Below are 26,066 nucleotides of genomic sequence, written 5' to 3' on the forward strand. Positions count from 1 at the left end.
CACTGCTTAGTGGTGGTTGAATCAGAAAGGAATCCTAGAAGGCTTTGGAAGGATAATTTTTCTTTTAAGCGTTCCTTAGATAGCTTAACATTCTCATGTGTCTGTCAATTTGCTTTTATAGGAATACCCATTTATTCTTGATGCTTTCCAAAGAGAAGCCATTCAGTGTGTCGATAATAATCAGTCTGTGTTAGTGTCTGCTCATACATCAGCAGGAAAAACTGTGTGTGCTGAGTAAGTAACCAACAGTGTTCGCAAATGAAATAGACAAGTCACTTAGTTATTTTAGCTAAGTTTTAGTTAAGTTTCTGTCTGTATTCTGCAAATAAGAGTGGTTTTGCTTGTTAGGTAACCTTTAAGTTTTTTTTCTTGCCTTCATTAAAATATTGAAGATTTTTAGTATAATGTTTTAATTATTTGTGAAATATTTTGGGTTTTTTTTATCATTAAGCATGATGTTACTTGTGGGTTTTTCATAGATGTGTTTTTATCAAGCTTGACTACTGTTCCTCCTTTGCAGTTAGTCTCTTATTCTGTTCATATGCATGAATTTATAAACTCGATTTTTTTAAGTTCCTTTTCTTGTATTGAAATGATGTGGGGTTTTGTTTTGTTTTGGATATGGATTTTTGCCTTTCCTTGCTAGTGTGATGAAATGTGTTGGGTGTCCAATGAATCATCCTTAGATAACTTCTGTTTGTCATGATGTATGATTATATTTTATTATTGGGTTGATGAATTAAAATTTTATTTAGAAATTTCACATCTTTATTCTGAGGGACATTGGACTTTTGTATCAAGCCAATATTTGATTTTTTTCTTGATCTAGCTGGAGGTGATCTAGTATTATGTTGCTCTGACAAAATCCAGCTTTTGGTCTCATTGGTTTTTCTTTGTTCTGTTTCCATTTCTTTTGTTTGTACTTTCACCTCATTTACTTACTTTGTTCTCCTACTTTCTAAGTAAAATGGAGTAGTCGGTTTGAAACCTTCCTTTTCCTAATAGGCATTTAAAGTTTATATAGTTTTACAGATTTTTTTTACTATTAGTGAAATGTTTTACTGTTTTAAAATAATATATCTTAATATAAAAAGACATTATTGTTGATGCTGGTCCAGATTTTTCTACTGATACCATTTCTTTTTGCATGAAAAAATTCTTGAAGTATTTCAGTACAAGTCTCCTGATGAAAAACTGCTTTAACATTGTAAAAAATTATGCTTGTTTATTTTTTAAAACATTTGTTTTTAAATATTTCTTTTTGATCTGCATAACTTGGCAAGCAATCTCTCTCATTCTTACTTTCTTCTGGATGTAATGTATTGCTTCCTTTTGGCTTCTTTGAAGACTTTATATGTGTGTGTACACACACTTGCTTATGCCAATGGTGATGTTGGATCCTTTGGAAATGCCATGTAAGAAAAACAGAACACCCTTCATTCATCCAATTTTGTCATCTTTACGTAGCTTCCTGAGAAAACATCAAATAAAAGACAAAGGAGAATGAATGTTTCATCTTAGATATTATAGTAGTTGTTTTGATGTTTTTGCTGGGAGTTCAGTTTATTTATTTTTGGTGTTGGTCATAATCCTAGATTCAGACATTAGCTATTAAAGGTTTTTTTTGTTTTTGTTTTATATCGTTTATCATTTTGAAATTTCCATTAACCTAAAGGTTGTTCCATAGAATATTTGTTTTGTTTTGTTTTTAATGTGTGTGTGTGTTTCCCTAGATTTTAGTTGTTTGCCATCATACCTGGCTATTTTTTTCTACTTTTATTTTCTATTTTATGTTTTGCCTGTGCCCACAGAAGTTGGAAGAGGACATCAGATTCCCTCAAACTGATCTTAAAAATACAGATAGATTGAGGGCCACCATGTAGGTTCTCTGTCAGAGCAGCCAGTGCTCCTAACCACTGAGCTATCTCTCCAGCTTGTTTTGTTGTTGTTTCAAGTGTTCTGGGACCAAACCCAGAACTTTGTGTATGTAGGCGAATTCTCTACTATTGAGCTACTTCCTCAATCTGTGTAGAGTTTCCATTTGCTTAGATTGTTAATAGTTTACATTTTCATGTTAAGAATGCCTGCTTGTGGAGTCATTGTTCTATTTCTTTTTAATTCTAAGAACATAGTCCCCTGTGTTTTGAGGGACATGGTTCTGAAAATTGCTATCTCTGTTGCTGATTTCAAGTTGTTTTTCTAACAAATCCAACCTTTGTACCCAATTATTCAATTCTTTATGTGTACTTTTCCCTAAGTACAGATCATATTTTTCTGTTTTCTATTCCTTGTTGTTGTTGTTGAAAAGATAAGCAACATCTCTGTATTTGTTTTCCCATATATATCTTTCACTATTACTATTTGACATGTTTGAACAATTATTAATTTTATAAAATTTCTCTTATAATGTAGAGAATGACTGCTGTGATAAGCATAGTTTGTGCAGGAATTATATCTTTAAAAAGCCTCTGCCACAGTGTTTTTTTCTTAAATCTTAATTTCATGGTCCTGTAGTTAAATACTAAACTGAATTTTAAAAGCAAACAATACAATTGTATTGAATTCTGTTAATGCCCAGGAAAGAACTTTTTGATAAACAGAACCTATGATAAGTCAAGAAATGATTTGTTAAGTATTACATGAAGAAAAAGAGTACATATGGATTAACTCATTTTATGAAGCTGTAGAAGAAAAATCCACCCATTTCTGTAGTTTTTTTTTATTATTTGTAATCTGTATGAACTGAGTGATGGACTTTTGGATGCCTAGCAGTAGAACGAAAGGCTTTTCCAGTGAGAACTAGGGTATCCACTGATAAACCAATTGTTTTAACTCCTTAAGAAGTCCTTGCTTATTTAGACTACTTCAGATCAGATAAATCATGATTATAGTGTAATAGTTTATTATAGTAAATAGATTATGAATGAATGCTCTCCAAACTTGAAATCTTACTTATTGTTTTTATATTTTTAGGTATGCAATTGCATTGGCTTTAAGGGAAAAGCAGCGTGTAATATTTACCAGCCCAATTAAGGCTCTTAGTAACCAGAAATACCGTGAAATGTATGAAGAGTTTCAAGATGTCGGTCTGATGACTGGAGATGTCACTATTAATCCTACAGCATCTTGTCTTGTTATGACTACAGAGGTGATTTACATTGAGTCTCCCCTGACTTTTTCATTATAGCTTAGTCAGTGTATCTATCCAGCTTGCTTTTTTTCAGATAAAATGTAATGATTATCTGTGGATAGAATTGTTTGAAAAAGGCATAATTACTGTAAAGTGTCCTAGTAGCATTGACTATTTCCTAAATTAATAATATTTATTACTTCTGATAAAACATAGACACCTTTAAAAGTATTTTTAATAGTTTGTTATTACTGCGACTTAAAAATACTTGGTTATTTTATGTATGTATAGTTTCAAGGATTTGAATACATTGTTTCATACAAATACTGTCTTGTTTGTTTCATGGGGTTTTCTTTGTTGTTGTTGGTTGGTTTTGTTTTTTACTTTTGTGCCTGGGTATTTATTACAATCAGTAAATAAATAATCAACTTTAAAAAATATATATTCCACATTATACTTAGCTTTTTCTAATCACTATTAAGTTTTGCATATAACATGATTTGAGTGTGATTATTTCTACTGTAGTTGGTATTTAAAAAATTGTACATATATGTATCTCTGTGTATAGTGTGGGGGCGGATACATGTACAACAGTGCGTGTGTCAAGGTCAGAGGAGAATGTTGTGGAGTCACCTTTATGTGTTTATTTTTGGGGATTGAACTTAGATTCCACTGAACTATCTCACCAGGCTCCCTTATTAGGACTTTTATACATACTTTCATATGTGTCTTTTGGGAAGATGTTGCACAGAGAAAGTTGAGTTCATATTCCAAATGAAAGAGTAGATATGATAATAGTATCTTTGTGAATATCTGATTATACGTGTTGAGAAGTCAAAGATAAGTAGCTTTATAATATTTAATATATCAACAAAGCAAAGGTATTAAAAATTCCCTGTTGGACAAAAGCAGTATTTGTCTAATTATTGGATGTTATGTTAAAGTCCTGCTCAATCTGTTTCCCCCTTTTAGATTTTGAGAAGTATGCTGTATAGAGGTTCTGAAGTTATGCGAGAAGTTGCTTGGGTCATATTTGATGAAATTCATTACATGAGAGATTCAGGTATATTTTGCAGTGTTGAGATAAATGCCATGCTTTTTTTTTTCTTGACAAATGCCATTAATATTTTTGATTAAGAATTGTTGGATTTATTTTCAGTTTTCTTGTGTCTATAATTCTACTTTACTATTACATATTCAAATTGTGAACAACATGAAATTTTCCCAGTAGGAATTGAAAAGTAGCCTGCTTTTAGATAGAACTCACTAAGCCAGACATGGTGCATGACTATAATACTAGCAGTTGTGAAGCTTAGACAGAAAGATAGGGGAGACAGAGGTAGGAAGAAATGAGGTAAATGGGAATCTAGGCCACCTACCAAGACCTTGCTTTCCTTCCCCATATTAGAAGCCCAATAACTATTTTATTTTATTTTTTTGCGGGGGGGGGGGTTGCCTTTACATAGAAGATTTCTTTGTGTAACGCTGGTTGTCCTGGAACTAGCTCTGTAGACCAGGCTGGCCTCGAACTAAAAGCTACCCACCTGCCTCTGCCTCTCAGGTGCTGGCATTAAAGTTGTGTATCACCAAAACTCAATTCTCAGTAATTATTTAATGTGAAAAAAATTATGGAACTTCTGGTTTACAAAGATTACTTTAGTAATTTTTAAGTTAATTTGGTTTTATAAACCTATGAATGCATATTTGTGAAAAAAATACAATAGGTTTGAAATAAGTAAATAAAATTGCTATAGTTGCAATTTGGGGTGTAGCAGGAAATTTGATAAATTTAAAGCTAATGTTTAAAATGTGCACACTCAAAGTAAGATTGAGTTTTATTGTCAGGCAGTGGTGGCACACACCTTTAATCCCAGCGCTCAGGGAGGCAAAGACAGACGGATCTCTGTAAATTTGAGGCCAGCCTGGTCTACAGAATGAATTCCAGGACAGCCAGAGATACACAGAGAAACCCTGTTGCAGGGAGGGGAAGATTGGGGTTTTTTTAAAAAACTGAGTCTATATTAGTGGTTCTCAACTTTTCTAATGCTACGACCCTTCAATACAGTTCCTCATGTTGTAGTGACCCCCCCAACTTATTTCATTGCTCTTTGATAACTGTGTTTCTGCTACTTTTAGGAATTGTAAATATCTGATATGTATCCCCCTGGGGTCACGGCCCACAGGTTGAGAACTGCTAAAATAATACAATGTAAGAAAACATCAATACTTACCTTTGCCAAATTCACATAGATACTTCTGAACTCATTTTCTATTTGCTTTAAAAATAATGGGTTTTGGGCCAGCTAGTGGGTTGTGCCTCTTGCCACTAATACTGGCCACCTGAGCTCAATCCCAGGCTCTGTGTATTAGGGGAGAACTGACTCTTTTTCTTTGATATTTCAAGGCAAGGTTTCCCTGTTTAACCCTGACTGTTCTGGAACTCACTCTGCAGACCAGGCTGGCCTCAAACTCACAGAGATCCACTGCCTTTGCTTCCAGAGTGCTGGGATTGAAGGTGTGCACAACCATGCCTGGTTGAGACAACAGACTCTTAAAAAGTTCTTTTCTGACATCCAAACAAGTACCGTGCCATGGGGGTGTACGCACACCCCCACCCACCCACACTTACATAGAAACACTGAGTACTATATAGACTCTTAACCCAAATCATGTGATATGCAAACTTAACTATGATTAAAAAGTTAAATATAATACTATGTAAGTTCTAAAAAACTTGATTTATTCAAATCAATATTCAGATGTGAACAGGGAAACAAAAATTACATAGAACAAAGAGCCATTGCTTTTGAAACTATATATTCAAAACTTTGAAACTGTATAAAAAATTCAACTAAGTATTTTAAGTCATTGATACTTTAAAAGTATTTTAATACTTACTGTCTATTATAAAACAAGTAGCGAATATTATTAATTTAGAGATAGATTTAATGTTACTAGGACATTTTAACAGAGTTTTACCAACTTCATATCTACTATTCATCAGATCCATCTTTTATTTTCTGAGATTATGAGGGTAATTTGGGTAACATATCATATGGACTAGTTATAGCATATATTTCAAATGTGTTGCTGGGCATTGTTAACCTCTGCTTCTCTGAAGCAGAACTACTATTAGCTGCCTTGGTACTGGGGCTCTTGTTTGTTAGGGGAAGGGTACAGTCTGGAGCTGCTTTTTCCTGAGTCCATCCTGCGTGAAGTTGCTTCCGTATTGTGTCTACTCCAAAGGTTCATGAACTAAAGTAGGTTTCAGTAAGTGTCTGTGGCTAAAAATATGCTTTTTAAAAGTGGTTTGCATGTTCAATTAGTAAGCATTAGAGAAAATAATTTTAGATACTATCACTTAGTTAACACTTAATTCCAATCCATTTATTTTTCTCAGAGCGTGGTGTAGTATGGGAAGAAACTATTATTTTGCTTCCAGATAATGTCCATTATGTCTTTCTTTCTGCTACTATCCCGAATGCTCGACAGTTTGCTGAATGGATTTGCCACCTACATAAACAGGTACTTTCATACACTTTTCATGTCTTCATTATTTAAAAATGTTACTGATTGGGATTGCCATACCTTTCTTATACCTTTTCCTGATGCTCTTAAGGATAAAGAAGACAGTTTAATGTGAATCTGCTTCTTGAGTTAAGTACATTATCAGAATGAGTGGACTAATTAGAAATTCCCATCTCCAGGCTAGTTTAGCTAAGCTTCTAAGAGGTGGGCCTTGGAATCTAATTTCCCAAGTTAATCCTGATAATCTGCCAAGTTTGGAAATAATGTAGTCCATTTACTCTGACAGTGAGGTATAAGTACATAGTTAGAGTTCTAAGGTCTTGGATCAGAAGAACCTACTCATCTCTTGACCATTTGATTTGGTAGTTCTTATGTAAATATGTTCACACTTAGTAATCACTGTTTCTTCTTTGAATTTCTAGTACAACTTTAATGTCTGTATAAGACTTTACATCAAATACTTGTTTATGAGTGTTGAACAAAACATTGGATTTTCTGCACTTGTTTTACATGTTACCTTTCAGAACTAACTTTTATGTATAAGTTGTCCAGTCTCATTCCTCTCGCTGTTGCTTCTGTAAGATGGAAGCCCAGTGAATGTTCAGATAGAGCTAGATCAATCTGCTGTGTTAAAAAGCCTCGGTGCTACAAGAGTTTTGTTTTGTTTTTATATATCAAGGATGCCTTGTGTCACCATATTAGCTAGAGGCATTGTTGTCTGTAATTACAGTATTCTAAGAAGAGCTAATGGGTAATGAAAGTTCAGATCATGTTTGGTCTTGATTAAGGAACTGGGAAATTAATTTGGTGATCGTATGAATTAGTAGGGCGATTTCCCCATTTTTTGCTTGCCTAGCTTTTAAAATTATTTGAAAGCATTAAATTTTTTTGAGTGGATCAAATATACATTTTTGTCTTAAAGAAATAAAATTTTCTTTCTTTGTTTTTATAGCCCTGTCATGTAATTTATACTGATTATCGACCTACTCCATTGCAACATTATATATTTCCAGCAGGGGGAGATGGCCTTCACCTTGTGGTCGACGAAAATGTAAGGGAAATAATCCATATGTAATGTCATCTTTTATATGTTGCTTTCCCTTAATTTTGAGTTGTAGAAAACTATTAACCACCCTCTGCACATTTTAGTCTCAAATACTTCACTCTTCAAAAATGATTATTTATAAGTATTTATATTTCAGATACTGTATTTGATGATGCTGTGGTGGTGCTCACCTGCAGGCTTTGGGAAGCTCAGATAGGAAGGTTGCTTGTCCCCAGGACATTGAGGTGAACCTAGTGAGATGGTGCTTTAAAGACAAATTGTATTCAAGACCTTCTTCCAACGCATGACTACTTCCTTTTATTCTCAGTGTTTGAAATACTAGAGAATCAAGGGCTGGGGAAATGCCAGATATTTTAATCTTGCTTCTCAGTTTCAGTTCTCCCTTATCACATTTTGTTTTCACAGGTCACTTATTTTAAGTGACTTTTGTTATTATTATTTTTGCTTTAAAGTTTCATTCTTTGGAGAAACTTTGCATTTAAGAAATGTTTAGATTAAGCCAGGCAGTGGTGGCACATGCTTTTAATCCCAGCACTCAGGAGGCAGAGGCAGGCGGATCTTTGTGAGTTTGAGGCCAGCGTAGTCTACATGAGCTAGTTCCAGGGCAGGCTCCAAAGCTACAGAGAAACCCTCTCTCGAAACAAACAAACAAACAAAGAAATGTTTAGATTATGATTAAATATTTCTGAGCCAACAACTTGGTTCTAGGAACCGAACCTAGGCTGTCTGCAAGAACTACTCGTAACTACTGAATCATCTCTCTAGCCTTGATTATACATTTGCACAGTTACATGGAAGAAAATATGATTCTAGGGTGACTTCAGAGAAGATAATTTTAATACTGCAATGCAAGTGCTTCGGGATGCAGGTGATTTGGCCAAAGGAGATCAGAAGGGACGGAAAGGAGGAACAAAAGGTAATTTGGAACTTAGTTTTTAGACAGGAATTGTACATGTAAATTGAATAGCTAAATTACTCTATATTGCCTTTTATTTGATGTTTTTTGAGGAAACTATGTAAAGATGACAAAATTGGATGAATAATGGGTGATCTGTTTTTCTTACATGGCATTAACTAATTTACTGTAATATATATACTCACATTAAGCGGGTAATTAGTGGGTTTGGGTATATTCACATAATCCAAAGTCAGCCCTAAATTTTCATAAAATTTAAATATTATGAAATTTATTATTTTAAGATATGCATCTTGATAATTTCTAGTCTATTCATAGAACTGTACAACTGTCCCTACTGTATATTTCTAAAGCATGTTCATTAACTCTTCTCTCTCAAACCCTGTGCATTAGCAATCATTCTTCATCTTTTTTTCTTCTTTTAACAGAGACTTAGGTCATCAGTAGTTTTGGTTTTTGCTTTTTTTTCTGTCTGTGAATTTTCCTTTTCTGGATGTCTCAAAAATAGAATCATATGGTCTTTTGTAGCTGATTCCTTTGAGTGAAATAAGATTCAGCTAGGCAGTGGTGGCGCACACCTTTAATCCCAGCACTCAGGAGGCAGAGGCAGGCGGATCTCTGAGTTTGAGGCCAACCTGGTCTACAAGAGCTAGTTCCAGGACAGACTCCAAAGCTACAGAGAAACCCTGTCTCAATAAAAAGAGGGGGATTCATATGATTTTATATTATGTTCTATGTGTCCAAATAATCTAAGAATATACATTGAGTAAATATGGAGTTGTTTCTATTTTTTTGTTGATTATGAATAAGCTCATAAACATTTGGCTTATACTACAAGTTTTTGTGGGAATATGTGTTTTCTTTTTTCCTGGGTAAGTTTAACTTTTTGGTTACTGCCAAATTATTTTCCAAAGTAACTACACCATTTAGCATTCTTCATGCTAGTCCTCTGAGGAGTGTATCTGGGTATCGTTTCCTTGAACATTTAGGCTGGTACTTAGTGTGTATCTATTTATAATCCTTCTAGTAAAAGTGAAGCCATCTTTCAGTGTGCTCTTTATCTCTGTCTCCTGTGGTCACTGATGCTGAACTTTGTACTATATACTTTTGGCATCTCACAGTATGGGATTAATATCTGTTATGATCTTGTCTATTTAAAAGTTTTTGTTTGATTTTTTTGTTGTTGTTGTTTTTGTAAGATAGAGTTTTTCTTTGTTACAGCCATGGCTGTACTGGAACTCACTCTATGGACTAAGTTAGTCTTAAACTCACAGATATCTGTCAGCCTCTGCCTCCCAAGTGCTGGAATTAAAGGCATGCACCACCATGCTTGTAAAAAAATTATTTTTCTTTTTTTAAATTTATCTTATGTGTGTATGTGTATCTGTTTGTATTTGTGCCATTGGGATCCATGGAGCTGGAGTTATGGATGTTTTAGAGCCATGTGTCATGAGTGCTGGAATGCCAGCTCTGGTCCTCTTTGAGAAACAAGGGCTCTTAGCTGCTGAGCCGGCCGTTGCCTCGGCATCTCCACTGCCTGACTTTGTATTCAGTTGTCTTTGTTGAGTTATAAAAGTTCTTATATTCTGGGTAGACCTATATCAGTAGATAACTTGAGTTTGTTGTTTCTGTGTTATCGTAGACTGGGGTTGGTTCTCCACTTGCTGCTTTGTCAAAGCACAGTGTCTCTCATGTTGGTGAATATAGTCTCACCTTTTCTTTTTTGTCGTAACTGCCTCTACCCCTCATGTCAGCCACTGCTGGTTTGTCTAATCAAGATTGTGAAGATATGAAATTTTTTTAGTTTTTCAAGACAAGGTTTCTCAGGACAGCGCTGTCTATTCTGGAACTTACTGGAACTCTCCTCAGACTCACAAGAGATCCACCTGCCTCTGCCTCCTGAGTACCGGGATTAAAGGCATGCACCACTGTGTTCGGCTGATTATGAAGATCTTTTTTTTTATTTTATTTAAATATTTATATATTTATTTATAATATGTTTATATATTTAAGTCTGTTGTCCATTTTGAGTTAATTTGGGATGTGATTTATTTGCCCTGTGCAGGTCCATCAAATGTGTTCAAGATTGTGAAAATGATTATGGAAAGAAATTTTCAACCTGTAATTATCTTCAGCTTTAGTAAGAAAGATTGTGAAGCATATGCTCTTCAAATGACTAAATTAGATTTCAACACAGGTATTATATAGCTTCCATGTGGTTTTAGTGTTGTGTTGGTCATACGTCTGTGTACTAGCATGCAGTTTGTTTATAATAATAGTATGTGCTCAGCACCTGTAAAAGCTTTATAAGGGTCTCTGAATTTCTTCCCCTCCCTCTCTCCTTGGCCCTAGTACATGCTGGGCAAGCACTGTACCACTACAGCTAAATCTTTGGCCCTCTCCTATTTTACTGGAAGATATAATAACTGCATGGTTCTAACATTACTGAGAACCATTACAGTCATACCTTATTGTACTTCATTATTATAAACTTAGCTATTTTGCATCTGTCTCTGATTCATTAAGGGTAGGTCTCTTGGTCAGAATAATTCATCAAAAGCACTGTGCTTCATTCTTACAGCAAACTAGACCCACTCTTTGCCTCAAGTATGCTGAATTCTCTAAAACATTTAGCAGATGTAGATTCACTGTGAATGTACCTCACTTAAAGTTGTACAGCTGTATAGTAGCATACCCTAGCCAAGACTGCCAGCCAAGGAGTTATTCAGTCCTTCCTATTGTGTAGGTAATCCAAATAATAAATATATTAAGAAATACTGAGTAACCCAAAATTAATTTTAGTTGTATCCAGGTATGGAGATGCTTATAGTACCATCACTTGGGAAGCTGAGGTAGGAGGACTGAATGTGAGACCAGCTTGGGCAACATAGTAGATATTGTCACAAAACAACCCAAACCAAAACTTAGTTGTCCTATTCTCTTTATGTACTTAAAATCTTTCCCATGGCTAAAGTAAGATGGCAGATAAATTGCTTAGCTTATAGCTTGCAGTATTATAAACACCACTTATAAGCATGCTAGGTCTCAGGGTTATAATTTGATTAATTTATCAAGTATTTTTTGAGCAGTCTGTTATTTGATTGACACAGTAAAGACAAAATGTAGTCACTAGCAGTATGGGCTTTGGAATTGTTTCGCTTCAGTTAAGTGCAGTGCTTATTTACACTAGCCCCAGTTACCTCAGAGTGGTAACAGATGTGTAAGAACCTGCAGGTAGTAGAAGTTAATGTTGCCTCTAAAGCACTTTGGTGTAGTTATTGTTACTACAGCCCTAGCTGGTCTGGAATTCACACAGCACTCTTGCCTCAGTCCATTGAAATTCTTACTATTTTTATTAACTTTTCCTTAGATTAAGACTGCTAGGTGAGTGTCAAGGACAGTAAATTTTATTATGTGCTGGGTTGCTTAAAAAAAAAACTGATTCTTTAGTTTTATATAGACTTTTATTTTTTTTTAATGAGTGAAATTTAGGATCTTAGGATCACTGACTTTTTTTTTCTTTTTCTGGTGTTTTGAGACAGGGTTTGTTTGTGAACCATCCCTGGCTATCCTGGAACTCATGTTGTAGACCAAGCTGGTCCTGAACTCAGAGATCCACCTGCCTCTGCCTCCTGAGTGGATTAAAGTCTTGCACCACCACTGCCTAGCATCACCAACTCACTTTCATATTTTTCTCACAGATGAAGAAAAGAAGATGGTTGAAGAAGTATTCAGTAATGCAATTGACTGCTTGTCTGATGAAGATAAAAAGCTCCCTCAGGTGAGTTACTACAGTAAGTGTGGATTTTAGCAGGTAGTAGGCATTTATATCATAGTTACTAATTTTATTGCACTGTAGCATAGTTGGCCTATGCTCTCAAGCACCTTCATATATGTTTCAACTTGCTAAAAGGGTGCCAAGCAAAGATTTACTGCATGTGGGAGGTTTTGTTTTGGTTTATTTGTTTATTTATTTATTTTTTTTTTGAGCCTGTCCTGGAACTAGCTCTTATAGACCAGGCTGGCCTCGAACTCACAGTGATCTGATCCGCCTTCCTCTGCCTCCTGAGTGCTGGGATTAAAGGCGTGTGCCACCACTGCCCAGCACCTGAGGGATTTTTAAAAGAGGACATAGCATAATCTAGAAATTGTTTCTTGTATTTCTGTATAACAGAAATTTTATTGTTGATTATTAAGTCATTAACTTTCTCATTTCATAAGAATATTGAAAAAAGAGAGTATACCTAATGAAAGTTATCTATTCTTTAAGAAATAATTATCACCTGGGCTGTGGTGCACACATTTTTGGGAAGTTGAAGGCCAGCCTGTTCTCCAGAGCAAGTTCCAAGAAAGCTAGTACTGTTACACAGAGAAACTCTGTCTTGAACAAAAGAAAGAAAGAAATAGGTGCTTTGCTTTAATCTAGTTCATACTTTTTCTTTCACTGTTGGAATTGATTTGGCATCTAAAATATGCTAACACTTAGGCGCCACTCCCAGGGATTTTAATTTCTTGGTCTAGTTTGAATCCCAGTCGGTAGAATCTTTAAAATTTCCCATATCATTTGCTGTTCATCTGTAGATTAAGACAAAAGGAAAATTTTGAAGGTTATACTGTGATCTACAAATGAATGTTTTGGTTTTCAGAGGATTTAGGTTACCCTACAATTACAGGAGCATGTTTCTTGGAATTTCAAATGGTGTTTTAACTTGGAAATTTTAAGATGCTTTTCCCTCCTAGGTGAATGGTGAGTGTTGAATGGCTGCTCTGTGGCTTGGTGCATTTTATCCTAAAACAGTTAGAATGTGGGCTTTGGCAGCATTGTAGAGAATGCACTCTTCGGCTAGCTGTTCTTTTGATTCTAAAGTTTATACTTTAATGTTTGGTAGTTAAGAGTTTGAACTGCCAAGATCTTTTGAGTGTATTGATTTAGTTTTTAAGAGATAAAGGGTTTCCTGCTTCAACTTCTGGAATAGCTGGGACTATGAGTGTAAACCTCCATGCCATTTTACAGCTCCTGCTACCACAGCCTAGACTTTTGTGTGGGAGTTAACTCATAAAGCTTACGACTTTGAGGAGCAAAATACTTGTATGTATTTAAACATGGTTGTCATGTTAAAGCTAGGCCACAGTTATATTTCTAGTTTAATATGCGGGAATATGGATTTGATTTTTCCTTTATTCTGGGAAAGTTTTCTTTTAAAGTTTTTTTAAATACAAATGTTTTCTTGTTTAGTTACATATTTTTTCAAGTTTTACATTTTAAATTCCTTTTCCTTATAACAAACTTTTTTTTCAAAATTTCAGGTTGAGCATGTACTTCCTCTTTTGAAGCGGGGGATTGGTATTCACCATGGTGGTTTACTTCCTATTTTGAAGGAAACTATAGAAATTCTCTTTTCTGAAGGATTGATAAAGGTATTGTTTTTTAATTTTTTTATGTCTCAAAATTCTGTTGTATGAGCAATGTTAAGTTCTAGTGACCATTGCTTACAGACGAGTTTGTTGTTGTTGTTTGAATTCACAGTGTTGGAGGCCAAACCAGCCTTTTACCACCCAGACCCAGCGCCAGATTTTTGGGATCTTTTCTTGTCCTGTCTTTTTCTGACACAGTTGCCAGGCTGTCCTCCAGCAACCGTCCTCCTGCTTTGCCCATTGTGTGCTGGGTTATGGGTGTGAGCTAGTGCGTCTGCTAGCTTTGTATTTCATCTACTTTCTACAAAATTAGTTTGTATAGAACGCCTTAGGAAAGTGCATTACTTTAGGTGATGAACTTGACATAGCACCCTTTCAAAAAGGAAGTATGCATAAAAAAGTTTAGTTTCTCATGGAAGTGACACCACCTGGCTGCAGTACAATGCAGAATGTGCTAATAGACTTGAGTTGACTGGGTAACTGCTCATCTCCCTCAGACTTGATTGATTTTTTTTTTTTCTTTTGATTTTTCAAGACAGGGTTACTCTGTAGCTTTTGGAGCCTATCCTGGAGCTAGCTCTTGTAGACCAGGCTGGCCTCGAACTCACAGAGATCTGCCTACATCTACCTCCCGAATGCTGGGATTAAAGGCGTGCACCACACTGCCCGCCTTGATTGATTTTTTAAAGGGTTAGTTTAGATATGAGTTGTTTTTAGGATATTCAGTTGCACTCAGTGGGAGTCTAGTTTGATCTTTTTTTTTAAAAAAAAAAAAAAAACTGATGCCTATCCCAAGAAGTGGGATATTAGAAATAGGAAACAACTTTAGTATATGACTATTTCTGGTTTTATCCTGAGAGTCCTCAGCCTTAAGAAGAACGTTTAGAAGAAATACTATTTTAATGAAGTGTTAGTATTTACACTCAGATCCTAGTAAGTCCTTGATAATGTTCTTCTATAAATTATAAATTTTGCTAAGCTTAATAATTAATGGATCATTTTTCAAGAGTATAAGTTGAATTAAAGTAAAATAGTGGTAAATAAAAGAAGAAAGTTCATCTTTCCCCCTATTTCCCAAAAATCTTCACAGCATACATTCAAATATTATATGACTTTTTTGCAAACAAAAGGTTACTGTATTGCTGTTGTTACTTTGGCATGTAGATGGTTCATTTTCTAATGACTAGTATTCTTTTGAGTTGATGAAGTATTATCTTTCCTGTTTATGAATATTTAATACTTTATTGACTTAGAGCTTTGTATGACTAAACCAACTGTTTTTGTTGATAAAGGCCTCGGATTCAGCAGTCATGAGTCTGTACTGCCCTAGAAACTTAATGTTTTGTTTTTTTTTTTTTTTTTTAAAGAAACCTAATTGTAAAGTGATCTTCAGAACTACTTCATTATCAGTGAAAAAGCCAGGAAAATTGATTGTGCTTATTATTCAATACTTCTGTCCATCATAATTGTGCCATGTTATATTATGTAATATGTATTATTTAATAGATCCAGAATTCATCTTGTCAGTTATTTTTACAAAGCATTATTAAAGAACTAAGTGTAAAAATTAATGCCAGCTTTATTACGCTTGTAAATTATAGCAGTTTTTAACCTTAAAATCCCTTAACTAATTATATAATTGCTTGTTTATTTAGGCCTTATTTGCCACAGAGACTTTTGCTATGGGAATTAATATGCCAGCTAGAACTGTTTTATTTACAAATGCCCGTAAATTTGATGGGAAGGATTTTAGATGGGTAAGTAACTAACTGTATTTAAAAATAATAACTAATCTTTATTTTCTCTCACATGACTTTGGGTCATATCATTGAGGTTTTTAGTTCCAAATGTTTAAGACCTTCAAATATAAGTTTGAAGTGGAGTTTCCCTAATATGAAAATCTAAACTACTTCAAAGTCTAAAGCTTCAACACTGATATAGTGTCTCCAAATGTATTGGAATTGGAGACATATCAGATGTTAGATTTCCAGATAAGTGATGTTCAGGTTTGTGGAGATATCTTAAAATCTGAAGTACTTCTACTCCTAATCATGTTAAGAAGCAAGTTTCATCAATATTAAACCTTAGATCCTTTTGATTTGTACCCTAGCCCCTTAGTCAGATTTCCTTCAGCAATAGCGTGCCAATGATTTAAGAAGTTACTTAAAGCACACTGCTGCAACAGCTGTAGTAGCACCACTTAGACTTCACCTTTTAGACTAGAGGGCCACAACAGTTTATACACATCTCTTTTCCAAGGAGGAAGGAAAGTTGAGAGTATTGCTGAAACATTGAATTTGGCTAAAGTGTGAATCTGATCTCAAGGCAAATATCTCATTCAGCAGTGGTTACTAAGCATAGGATGCAGAAGTAGAGTGCTGATAGATACTGGGGTCCTAAAGTGAAAACAAAAACCCGAGCTGTGTATGGTGGCTCACATCTGCAGGCCCAGCGTTTAGAATGTAAGGGCAGCTTTGAGACTATCTTAGTCTGTAATAGTGAGTTCTAGGCCACACAGGGCTACATAGGGAGACCTGCAATGTAATGATGCCTTTGGATTCCACTCAGATTTTTTGGGCTGCATTTTGAAACATCTAATCTTATTAGTAGTCTTTTTGTTCTTTTTTCTGATATCCTCCTTCTTTCTAGGCTATCAGTATGTCTTCTTAAACAATGATTCTTAATTCTTCCTTAGTCATAAGTCTAGCATAGATCTGGACCTTCTCTATAGGAGTAAAGTACACAGGCACATGTGGAAGTCATGGCTGGTTGTTCAGGTGGTTCAGTGCTGCTGCTAGGGTCCGAGAAAAAGCCCCCAAAGAAGACCAACAATCACATATGCAATAATAAGAGCGTTTTATTGATTCCACCATGGGGTGGCAAAAGAGTGAGCCCCTAAGAAGGTCACAAGTTCATCTTAAGCAGAGTTAGGGGAATTTCAAAGAGGAGGGATTAATCTGGGATTGATTGGTGGAGGAAATATTAGGCTGAGAGCTGACTGGTGGGAGGCCTAGTGGTTAGGCTCTTTCCCGTAGTGGGGTAGAGGAAGCTGTCTTTAGCTTGCGTAAGTCTGGGGGGGGGGCATCTGCTGAGTTAGCAGAGGGGCTTTGGTGGGGTTTGGGGGCCTGCTGAGCTAACAGAAGTACTTTGGAGACCTGCTGAGCCAGCAGAAGGGCTTTGGGGGTGCTTACTGATGGTTACCCATAAATTGTGGTTTTCATGAGACCTGCTGGCTCAGCTCTGTCCCATTCTAGTGAAGTGAGACTAAGACCTGGTTTTAGACCTCCAGGTTTGCTGCCTCCCCCCACCCCCAGCCTATTCACTGCCTCCTTAAGATCCTTGGACAAACAGGATACCAGTATTTTAGGTTGTCAGTTTCTTTGCCTTTGTAAGGTCAAAAAGCCTGATCTTTCCCCACTAGATGGTCTTTCTGACAAGTGAATCTACTAGCCCCCAGAGACATCTACCAAGAATTGTACCCCCCTCCATGGGTGGGTGGCATTTTCATGTTAATTTAACTTTGAAGATTAAGAAGTTATTATAGTGAAGAAAGAAGTTGTAGTTGTTGAGTTTGCTTTGTTGTTAGTGTTCTTAAGTTTTGGGGTTTTGTTTTGTTTTTCATAATATCTAGTTGAAAGGTATTTTTTATGTTAGTATGTTAGCCAGTATTTCCTGGTAGCTGGCTTTCAGATACTGACAGTTGTTGGTTTAGTGCATAGATAAGTCATTTTAGAACTAAAACCTAAGTTTCATGAGAGTCCCACATGCTTTTCATTGTTGTGCCTTAACTTTCTCAGAAATTCTTTAAATGGTTTCATGAAATGTGTAAATTGTGAATGCTACAATAAAAGAAAATATCAGGATATACTTTTTTAACCAGATTTTCTCCTAAACTTGAAAATGCTATCGTATTCAGATTTCCTCTGGTGAGTACATCCAGATGTCTGGCCGTGCTGGAAGGAGGGGAATGGATGACAGAGGAATTGTAATTCTTATGGTAGATGAAAAGATGAGCCCAACAATTGGAAAACAACTACTTAAGGTAAGAATCTGTTTTCTCAAGGATTCTAGAAATATACTTTAGTGACTGCTTTAAATTACTGTTTTACTGCCTCATACACCTTTCAAGATGAGTTGATGCTCTATAACTATCTGGGCGTAGGATGGTAGAAGAGGTTTACCATTTATAGGCAAAGAGCAATTAGCAATTCATGCAATAAAAATGGATATGAACGTGACCAGAAAGGGCAGAAATATAGTCTTTACCCACCAGAGTTACAATGCTCTCTACCTCTCTCCTCTGTGGGAAAGTACTCTAACCTTGAGAATAGGAGGTAGGATATACGATACCAGTACTTACCTTTGCAAGGGCAAAACTCCCAAAACATTAATTCAGTACTTCACCTTTGGTTCATCCTCTTTAATTACAAATATACTAATCATAAACTTACATTTTTCAACTTTATTATAACATAACCTTTCCCTGTACCTCAGTTTTCTTTCTTTTTTTCCCATTTCTCTTGTGTTGGGAGGGCAGTATGCCACAGCTCACTTGTGGAGATTGGAGGACAGCCTGCAGGAGTCAAATTTATGCTACTACATACATTCCAGGGATGGAAATTAGGTTAGGTCTTCAGGCTTATGGCAGATGTCTTTCCCTGATGAGCCATCTAGCTGGCATTCATTGTGAATTTTGGATAGTCTGGTATTTTTGTTCCTTTTGTTTTAGGCAGGGCCTCATGAAGTAAGTCTAGGTTATCAGACTTGCTATATTGCTTCAAACTTGTCTTGATCCTCTTTTCTCCATCTCCTAAGTACTAGATTACAGGTGTGTGTCACCACAACTGGCCTTTAAAAAAAACTTCTTAAGGAAATTGGCATTGGTTGTTTTCCTTCTCCACATAGATGTTATGAAAGCCTCAATGAAATAGAATTGTAACATCAACTAAAACACAGTATTAACTGCCAGCTCATTAGCTTCTTTAATTGAAGCCTTAGCATGTTACCATAGTTTTATGTTAGTGTCTATGAAATATGCTGTTTACCTTTTAACACTTAGGAACTATTTGAAAATTTTTAAATACAGTATACTATAGCAAAAATAGATAAAAGTGTGTATATTCTTCATTTTTTTGTGAGTGATGTCATCTCTCTGTATATGAAAGTCATATGATATATGGTAGCTTTTTTTTTGGTTTTTCGAGACAGGGTTTCTCTGTAGCTTTTGAGCCTGTCCTGGAACTAACTCTCATAGACCAGGCTAGCCTCGAACTCACAGTGATCCGCCTGCCCCTGCCTCCCAAGTGCTGGGATTAAAGGCGTGCGCCACCACCTCCCGGCCAGTAGCACTTTTTTAAATTATTTTTTATGTATTCTTGATTATTTTATATATTGTAAAATGTGTCTTGATCATATCTGCATCCAACTGGTAGTTCTTTTTCTGAAACGGTCTCATACTGTTGAACTGTAGTCCTTTCTGAATTAGCTTTCTGAGTGCTCAGACTATCTATAGGCATTTGTCACTTCATGATCTTACGGTATCTAATTTTCATTGTCAATGATTAATACTTGTATTACTATTATCATCAAAGATGTGTGTGCTTGTGTATGTGTGCCTGCATGAATGTATGTGCACCACCTCTTTGCAAGTACCTGAGGTCATAAAAGGGCTGGATCTCCTGGAAATGGAGTCACCGGTGGGTAAGAGCTATCCAGTGTGGTTGCTGGGAACTGAACTCCAGTTTCTGGAAGAACAGCAAATGGTCTTCACCTCTGAGCCATCTCTCTAACCCTGAAAGCCTGTTCATAAAGAGCCACATAACTTTAGTTCTTCATGAAAATTATGCAAGACTCAGTCTTCAACTCTACCAGACAAATAAATTTATTGATAAGTGAAAAGTTACTAGCTTTTTAAAATAGTATGTTTCTCTTTCATTTTTCATCTGTTTTATGAACAGAAAATCCAAAGTTTGGTATAAAGTGTGTGATTGATTTCAGTATCTGAATGTAGGACATGTACTTGTCATATTTTACGGCTGAACAAAATCATGAATCATAATGGAATTATATTTAGGAATATTTATTTAGTTGGCAGCATCATAAAAGAAATTGAGCCCAGGGTGTTTAGGATGGTAACTACTGAACCCAAACATGAGCCGTTTAATAAGAAGGATGAGCTAAATATTAGTCTAAAGTACACCGGAGAAAACATCTACAGTAGTTGACTTAAAAGAAGGAATAAAGCAGAAGAACTAACTTATAAATTGGAATTTAAGTTGCTGTCCTTTCTATGTGATCTGGCAAGTAAATGGTATCACCATATTTCTTATCATTTAAATTAGAAAAGAAGTGGTTAATAAGGGCCTTGGGTTCATATGGATGTGGAATACCATTTTAGGGGTCAAGGCACTGAGCACTCAGATGAGCTGGAATAAGTATTTGCTGTTTATTTAAGTAATAAGAGGGAAAAAAGCCAGAAAATTGAAGGCAAGATCTAATTTGTAGAGTTTCAAACTGAAGCTGTTTTAAGCTGCATTTCTTTTCCATGAATATAGGTTTCCTGTTAACATTGCCTGTTTAGGGCCTTCTTTTTAAAGTAGAGAAAGTCAGAGTTTTAGAAACATCGTAGCTGGTACCCTAGTGCAGGCAGCTCTTGCCTTTTATTTATTTATTTAGGAATACTTCATCCAAAACTTGAGTAAAAGTATGTACTATCCTTCAAAAAATTCTCTCTATACATTTAAAATTCTGAAGTTCCAGTAGTTGGCCAATAAATACTCTTAACAGCATTTGTTCAATTTATTTATACACCAGTAAGTGCTGTGTGGCATAAATAGTAACAGTTGTGTTTCAGGGTGCATCTTCTAAGGATTTCGTCTTTTCAAACACTTGCAACTAGTTTATGGGTGTTTAAGAGAAAAATGCTCATTCTTTATGTTGTGTGAAAATCCTGGCAGCCACATTGAGGAGAGATGGGAAAAAGTTAGGCATGGAAGAGAAATAGATACCACTTAAGAGAGGAAAAAGCATTCCCAAGAATGGAAGTGGGTTAATGAACTGAGAAAAGAATCCAAAATAATTTAATGATTCTTCTGTATGGATATACAATTGCTTTCACATTTGCAAAGTATTTTATAAAGAAAAAATTGCTTCTCAAGAGCTGCTGCTACACAGTGTGAGCTTAGAAATTGAGGCAGATTTTGAATAAAAATTTTGGTGCAAGTTAACAGTTTTCTACAGTAAAAAATCTACAGCAAAATAGTGTCTGTCTCTTCTTTGGTAAAATACATTATGGAGGTGAAAAGGATTTACCAAAGTACAGAGAAAGATTTATAATGTGGGAAGTATATTAGCATCTTTATGTCCCAGTGCACTGTTTTTATCCAGATACCACTCATAAATATTAGTATATTAATAGGTTGTGCTGTATTCACTATCCTCAACCTTAGTAGCTTAAGGTTTATTTATGTCTCTGACCTGCTTCATGCTCTTCACAGGTTATTAGAACAGATTCTGCTTAGCATCCTTAAAGAGCCAGCCGGATGGAGTGTCAGCCTCGCCAGGAAGGAGAATATAGCTTTTCCTACCAGCAGTTAAACACATGGTCAGAAAGTGACATGTCATTTTCTGCCACATTTATTGATCCTGTCCACTGGGAGACCAGAAAGGCAATCCTACTTTGTGCTTGGAAGGAGAGAGAGCTTAGTATATTTTGCATACAGCCTACTGATTTTATTCCTACTGATTTCATTCACCCTTTACTTTAAACCATTTTATCACTTTGCTTTGGCTCATTCCCACCCCAACCCCCAAAATAGAGCTTGCATATTCCTGTATTTGTTAGTTTAGGATAAATTATTAAGTATGTTAAAATCTTGTGTAAATTTCTTTCAGAAATGTATAAAATTGTCATGCTTTTTCTTTAAGGGCTCAGCTGATCCTCTGAATAGTGCTTTCCATCTGACCTATAACATGGTCTTGAACTTATTACGAGTAGAAGAAATTAATCCTGAGTACATGCTGGAAAAATCTTTCTATCAGTTCCAGCATTATAGAGCAATCCCAGGAGTAGTAGAGAGTAAGTGTAAAATTTCATTTGTTTAACTGGATGTGACTGCCTTACTCGTTGTTTTGATCCTTTTTTTTTTCCCTAGTAAAGCAAATCATGACCATTAAGATAAAAAATGTGGAAATGTATTCTGCCTTTATAGACTAGAACATTCAAAATAAATGTAGACAATTCTGACAAGATACTTTTTTCTAGTTGGATTAACCACAGTGTAATTTGTGATTTTAATATATATTTTATCCAAAATTCCATGTCCTTGAATAATCATATAACAAAAAGCTCAATATAAAATTTGATGTATAAGATTAATCTATTATTTTTGACATCTCACAAGAAGATGCTGTAACAGGCTGGTGAGATGGCTCAGTTAGTAGAGCATCTACTGTATACACACAAGGACTTGAATTGGGATCCTGGCATCCATGGTTTGTTTTATTCACTAGGAGGGAGGTGGATTCCCTAATGTTCACTGACTGGCCACTTTAGCTAGCTAGTTCATAATGAACTCCATTCATTATGAATCCATGTCTTAAAAACTAAAGAGAGGAAGGAATATCAACTCTGGCTTTGAAACACATGGGTTCCAGGGACTTAAGCAAGGTCCTCATGCTTGCACAGCAAGTACTCAGCCACTGAGCCATCTTGTCATCCCCTTCTATAAACTATTAGGTCCTCCCCCCAGCAATTTCCTTCTATCATGTGTGCTGTTATTCTAGTTTTTAGTGAATTAAATTCAGTTTCTGTACATATAAAAGTAACCAGGAGCACAAAAGACCATCTGTCTTAGGGAGCATTCTGCAAAGTTTGAAGATAATTAAATGACTAATAATACAGTTGCAGCACCCTTCCTGGTTACTGTGTTAAACTGTCAGCTAGGAATATTCTATATATTGTTTCGATTAATCTCTAGGAAAGATTTGTGAGTTACCCTCTCTTTTCTTCAGTTAAAAATTTGAAGCATACAGGTTAAAGAAAAGTTCGATATAAATCCAAAGGAAAGAATATAGTCCACTATAAATTCATACAGCTATTGTGCATGGGTTTTGCACAGAATAACTATAGAATGAAGTTGAGACCTTACATTATGAATAAAAATGAATTCAAAAGTTATGAGCTGAAACTAGAAAACTCAAACAGCATAGATAGAATGTACAGTAAACTCTTAGGACTCAACAAAAGACAGTTCAGTTTAAAATGAACAAACGGACTAGGGGTGTGGCTTAATGGTTATATTCTTTTCCAGCATGTGCATGACCCTGGGTTTAATAAACTAACAATAAACCATAAAGAAATGGTAAAAAGTACATAGTTGGAAGCTGAGCATCATTGCTGAGAAATACAGTTCAAAACCACTTCACACACTAACTGGGATCAGTACTTTTTAAAAAGATAATACTGCAACAAAATGGTATGTTACTGTAGAAAACTGTTAAAAAGTTCCTTTGGTTTAATGGAGAATTACCACATGACCCAGCAACTCGAGACTCATGGTTGAGTTGAAAATATTTTCAAACAAAGACTCTCATGAATATTTATTATAGCACCTTGGACAGTAGCTGAAGAGTAAATGTCGGGCACACATCCACCAGCTGTAATAGTTAAGTGAGTATGTTTTAACACTGGATTGGAGGCATAATGGAGTGCTTTTGGAAAGGAGCTTAATGCTAGAAGGGCAGAGTAGGGAGTAGAATCATACACACTGGGTTAGCACAGAGGATAATGGCTACAGAAGGACATTGAAGTGACTCTTTAAGAGAGACAAGGTAGACGAGACAATTCCTACTCATAGAATCTTGGTGACTGGCTTTGATCTGTAGAATCATAGTAGAAAAGTAGTCTTAGGTGTAATGTATGTGAACTATGCAGTATTTTTTATAGCTTCGTCTGTGCTTTATTTACAGAGGTCAAGAACTCAGAAGAGCAGTATAATAAAATAGTGATCCCCAATGAAGAAAATGTGGTTATCTATTATAAGATTAGACAACAACTTGCCAAACTGGGAAAAGAGATTGAAGAATATATTCATAAGCCAAAATACTGCTTACCATTTCTACAGCCAGGTCGCTTGGTAAAGGTATGCCATGATTTCTGAATAAATTATGTATATATTATAATATCTTAAAATGTTTTGATTAAAGATTGTTATTTATATTGGCAAAATGTTCCTGCTATAGGATGTGATTAGGATTCATCATTTCACCTGTTTGACATTGTCCCAATTTAGGTGTTTGCATGAAGGCTTCTAGCAACACTTCAGTTTTCTAATTATGGAATGCTATCTAAAATGAGCCAGTTTTAAGCCTCAAATCATTAGATATAAAATACTTAATATTCTGGGAACAGTGTTGTGTTTTCGCATTTGTTTTCCAGTTGAGAGGTTCCTCTTGTGGCAGTTCTGAGAGCTGGTGAATCTAGTGTTGTGTGTTTTTGTTTTGTTTTAATATAGAATTGATACCTTGAGATATTTTAAAAGCATTAAGACAGTTCAAAAATCTTATTAGTCTATAATGTAAGTAGATATAGAAGGCTACAATTGTATATTCAATATAAAACCTTTTTATTTGCTTCCTTGTTTTGTTTTCAGGTGAAAAATGAAGGAGATGATTTTGGCTGGGGTGTAGTAGTGAATTTCTCAAAAAAGTCAAATGTTAAGGTAAACTTTGCCCTTGAAGAGTTATGGGGGGTTCCTAATTTCATGAGTTCACATTTCTCCTTTTTGAATCCATCAGATTGTTACCTATTACAGCTAAATAATAATAATAATAGACTTAATTTCAAGAGTAGTTACTCTTTTAACAAATTAACAAGATCATATTCCATAGAGCTAGATTTGATGCCTTACTGATTTTGTTGCTTTTCTAATTTTTGCACACTAATTGGAAATTTGCAAGTGATATTTAATGTTGCAAGCAGTCATGATGATAATATTAAGTTAGAATTAATAAGCATCTAAGTTACTCTTTTGCTTTCCTAGCCTAACTCTGGAGAACTGGACCCTTTGTATGTGGTAGAAGTGCTGCTGCGCTGCAGCAAAGAGAGCCTGAAAAATTCTGCAACCGAGGCAGCAAAGCCAGCAAAACCTGACGAGAAAGGAGAGATGCAGGTCTGTGAGTTTTTCATCTTCAGATTTATTATATAAGCTTTCTTAAAGTTATTTAATTTAGGTAAACTTTAAATTAAAAGTAACACATTTGAAAAAGACGAGACAAAAGAAAAATTAATTTCAAGAACACTTGGGGGCTGGAGAGATGGCTCAGAGGTTAAGAGCATTGCCTGCTCTTCCAAAGGTCCTGAGTTCAATTCCCGGCAACCACATGGTGGCTCACAACCATCTGTAATGACGTCTGATGCCCTCTTCTGGCTTGCAGACATTCACACAGACAGAATATTGTATACATACATACATACATACATACATACATAAAAAGAACACTTGTCTTACCATATGAAGTGCTCACTTGTCTGCTGTGGGTGTTTTTATCCCAGTTAGCAGGGCTTGCTCTCAAGGTCCTGTGCATGATGCATGCTAAGCAAGTGTTCACCATTGAGCTATATACCTTCTATTTTTATATTGGTATAAGTAAGATAATTATTAGTAAAATCTTATTACAGAGATTCTAACAGTCTGAAGCTTAACATAATGCTAGAGTTTTGTTTGTAAATAACATGGTATATTGACTAGGTGTTTTTAGGAAATGTGTTATAGTAAACTTGGTTTCTAGGAAATAAAATCTGCCACTGTTTATTTGGACCAATAAATCATTATAGGATGTGGAATTGGCAATGTTTAAAGACAATTTAATATTGAATGTTTTTAAATGAGTTAGAAGTCTGTAGTTCTGATACTGCCTACCTTTTGATATCTATTCTTCAGTGTTCTAGTTTGTTCTCTAAAATTCTACCATAAAAAAAAACATTTTTATTAGTTTCCTAGCACTTACTG

General features: G+C 35.4%; 1 protein-coding gene across 1 annotated transcript in view; it reads left to right on the forward strand.

Moving 5' to 3' along the window:
- Mtrex (Mtr4 exosome RNA helicase) overlaps positions 1–26,066 on the forward strand; it is a 58,312-nt gene that overhangs the window by 9,243 nt on the left and 23,003 nt on the right. Inside the window, exons 5-19 of the mRNA XM_041663501.1 lie at positions 122–234; positions 2,974–3,148; positions 4,103–4,193; positions 6,531–6,655; positions 7,611–7,709; positions 8,538–8,640; positions 10,706–10,837; positions 12,342–12,421; positions 13,948–14,058; positions 15,711–15,812; positions 17,972–18,097; positions 21,982–22,132; positions 24,025–24,197; positions 24,708–24,776; positions 25,098–25,226. Coding sequence (XP_041519435.1) covers positions 122–234; positions 2,974–3,148; positions 4,103–4,193; positions 6,531–6,655; positions 7,611–7,709; positions 8,538–8,640; positions 10,706–10,837; positions 12,342–12,421; positions 13,948–14,058; positions 15,711–15,812; positions 17,972–18,097; positions 21,982–22,132; positions 24,025–24,197; positions 24,708–24,776; positions 25,098–25,226 — 1,779 coding nt within the window. The remainder of the gene's footprint in view (positions 1–121; positions 235–2,973; positions 3,149–4,102; positions 4,194–6,530; positions 6,656–7,610; positions 7,710–8,537; positions 8,641–10,705; positions 10,838–12,341; positions 12,422–13,947; positions 14,059–15,710; positions 15,813–17,971; positions 18,098–21,981; positions 22,133–24,024; positions 24,198–24,707; positions 24,777–25,097; positions 25,227–26,066) is intronic.

The sequence above is a fragment of the Microtus oregoni genome, unplaced genomic scaffold (assembly GCF_018167655.1).
Source record: "Microtus oregoni isolate MIOR12 unplaced genomic scaffold, Mior012 000014F_ref0000157, whole genome shotgun sequence".
Classification (NCBI taxonomy): Eukaryota; Metazoa; Chordata; class Mammalia; order Rodentia; family Cricetidae; genus Microtus; species Microtus oregoni.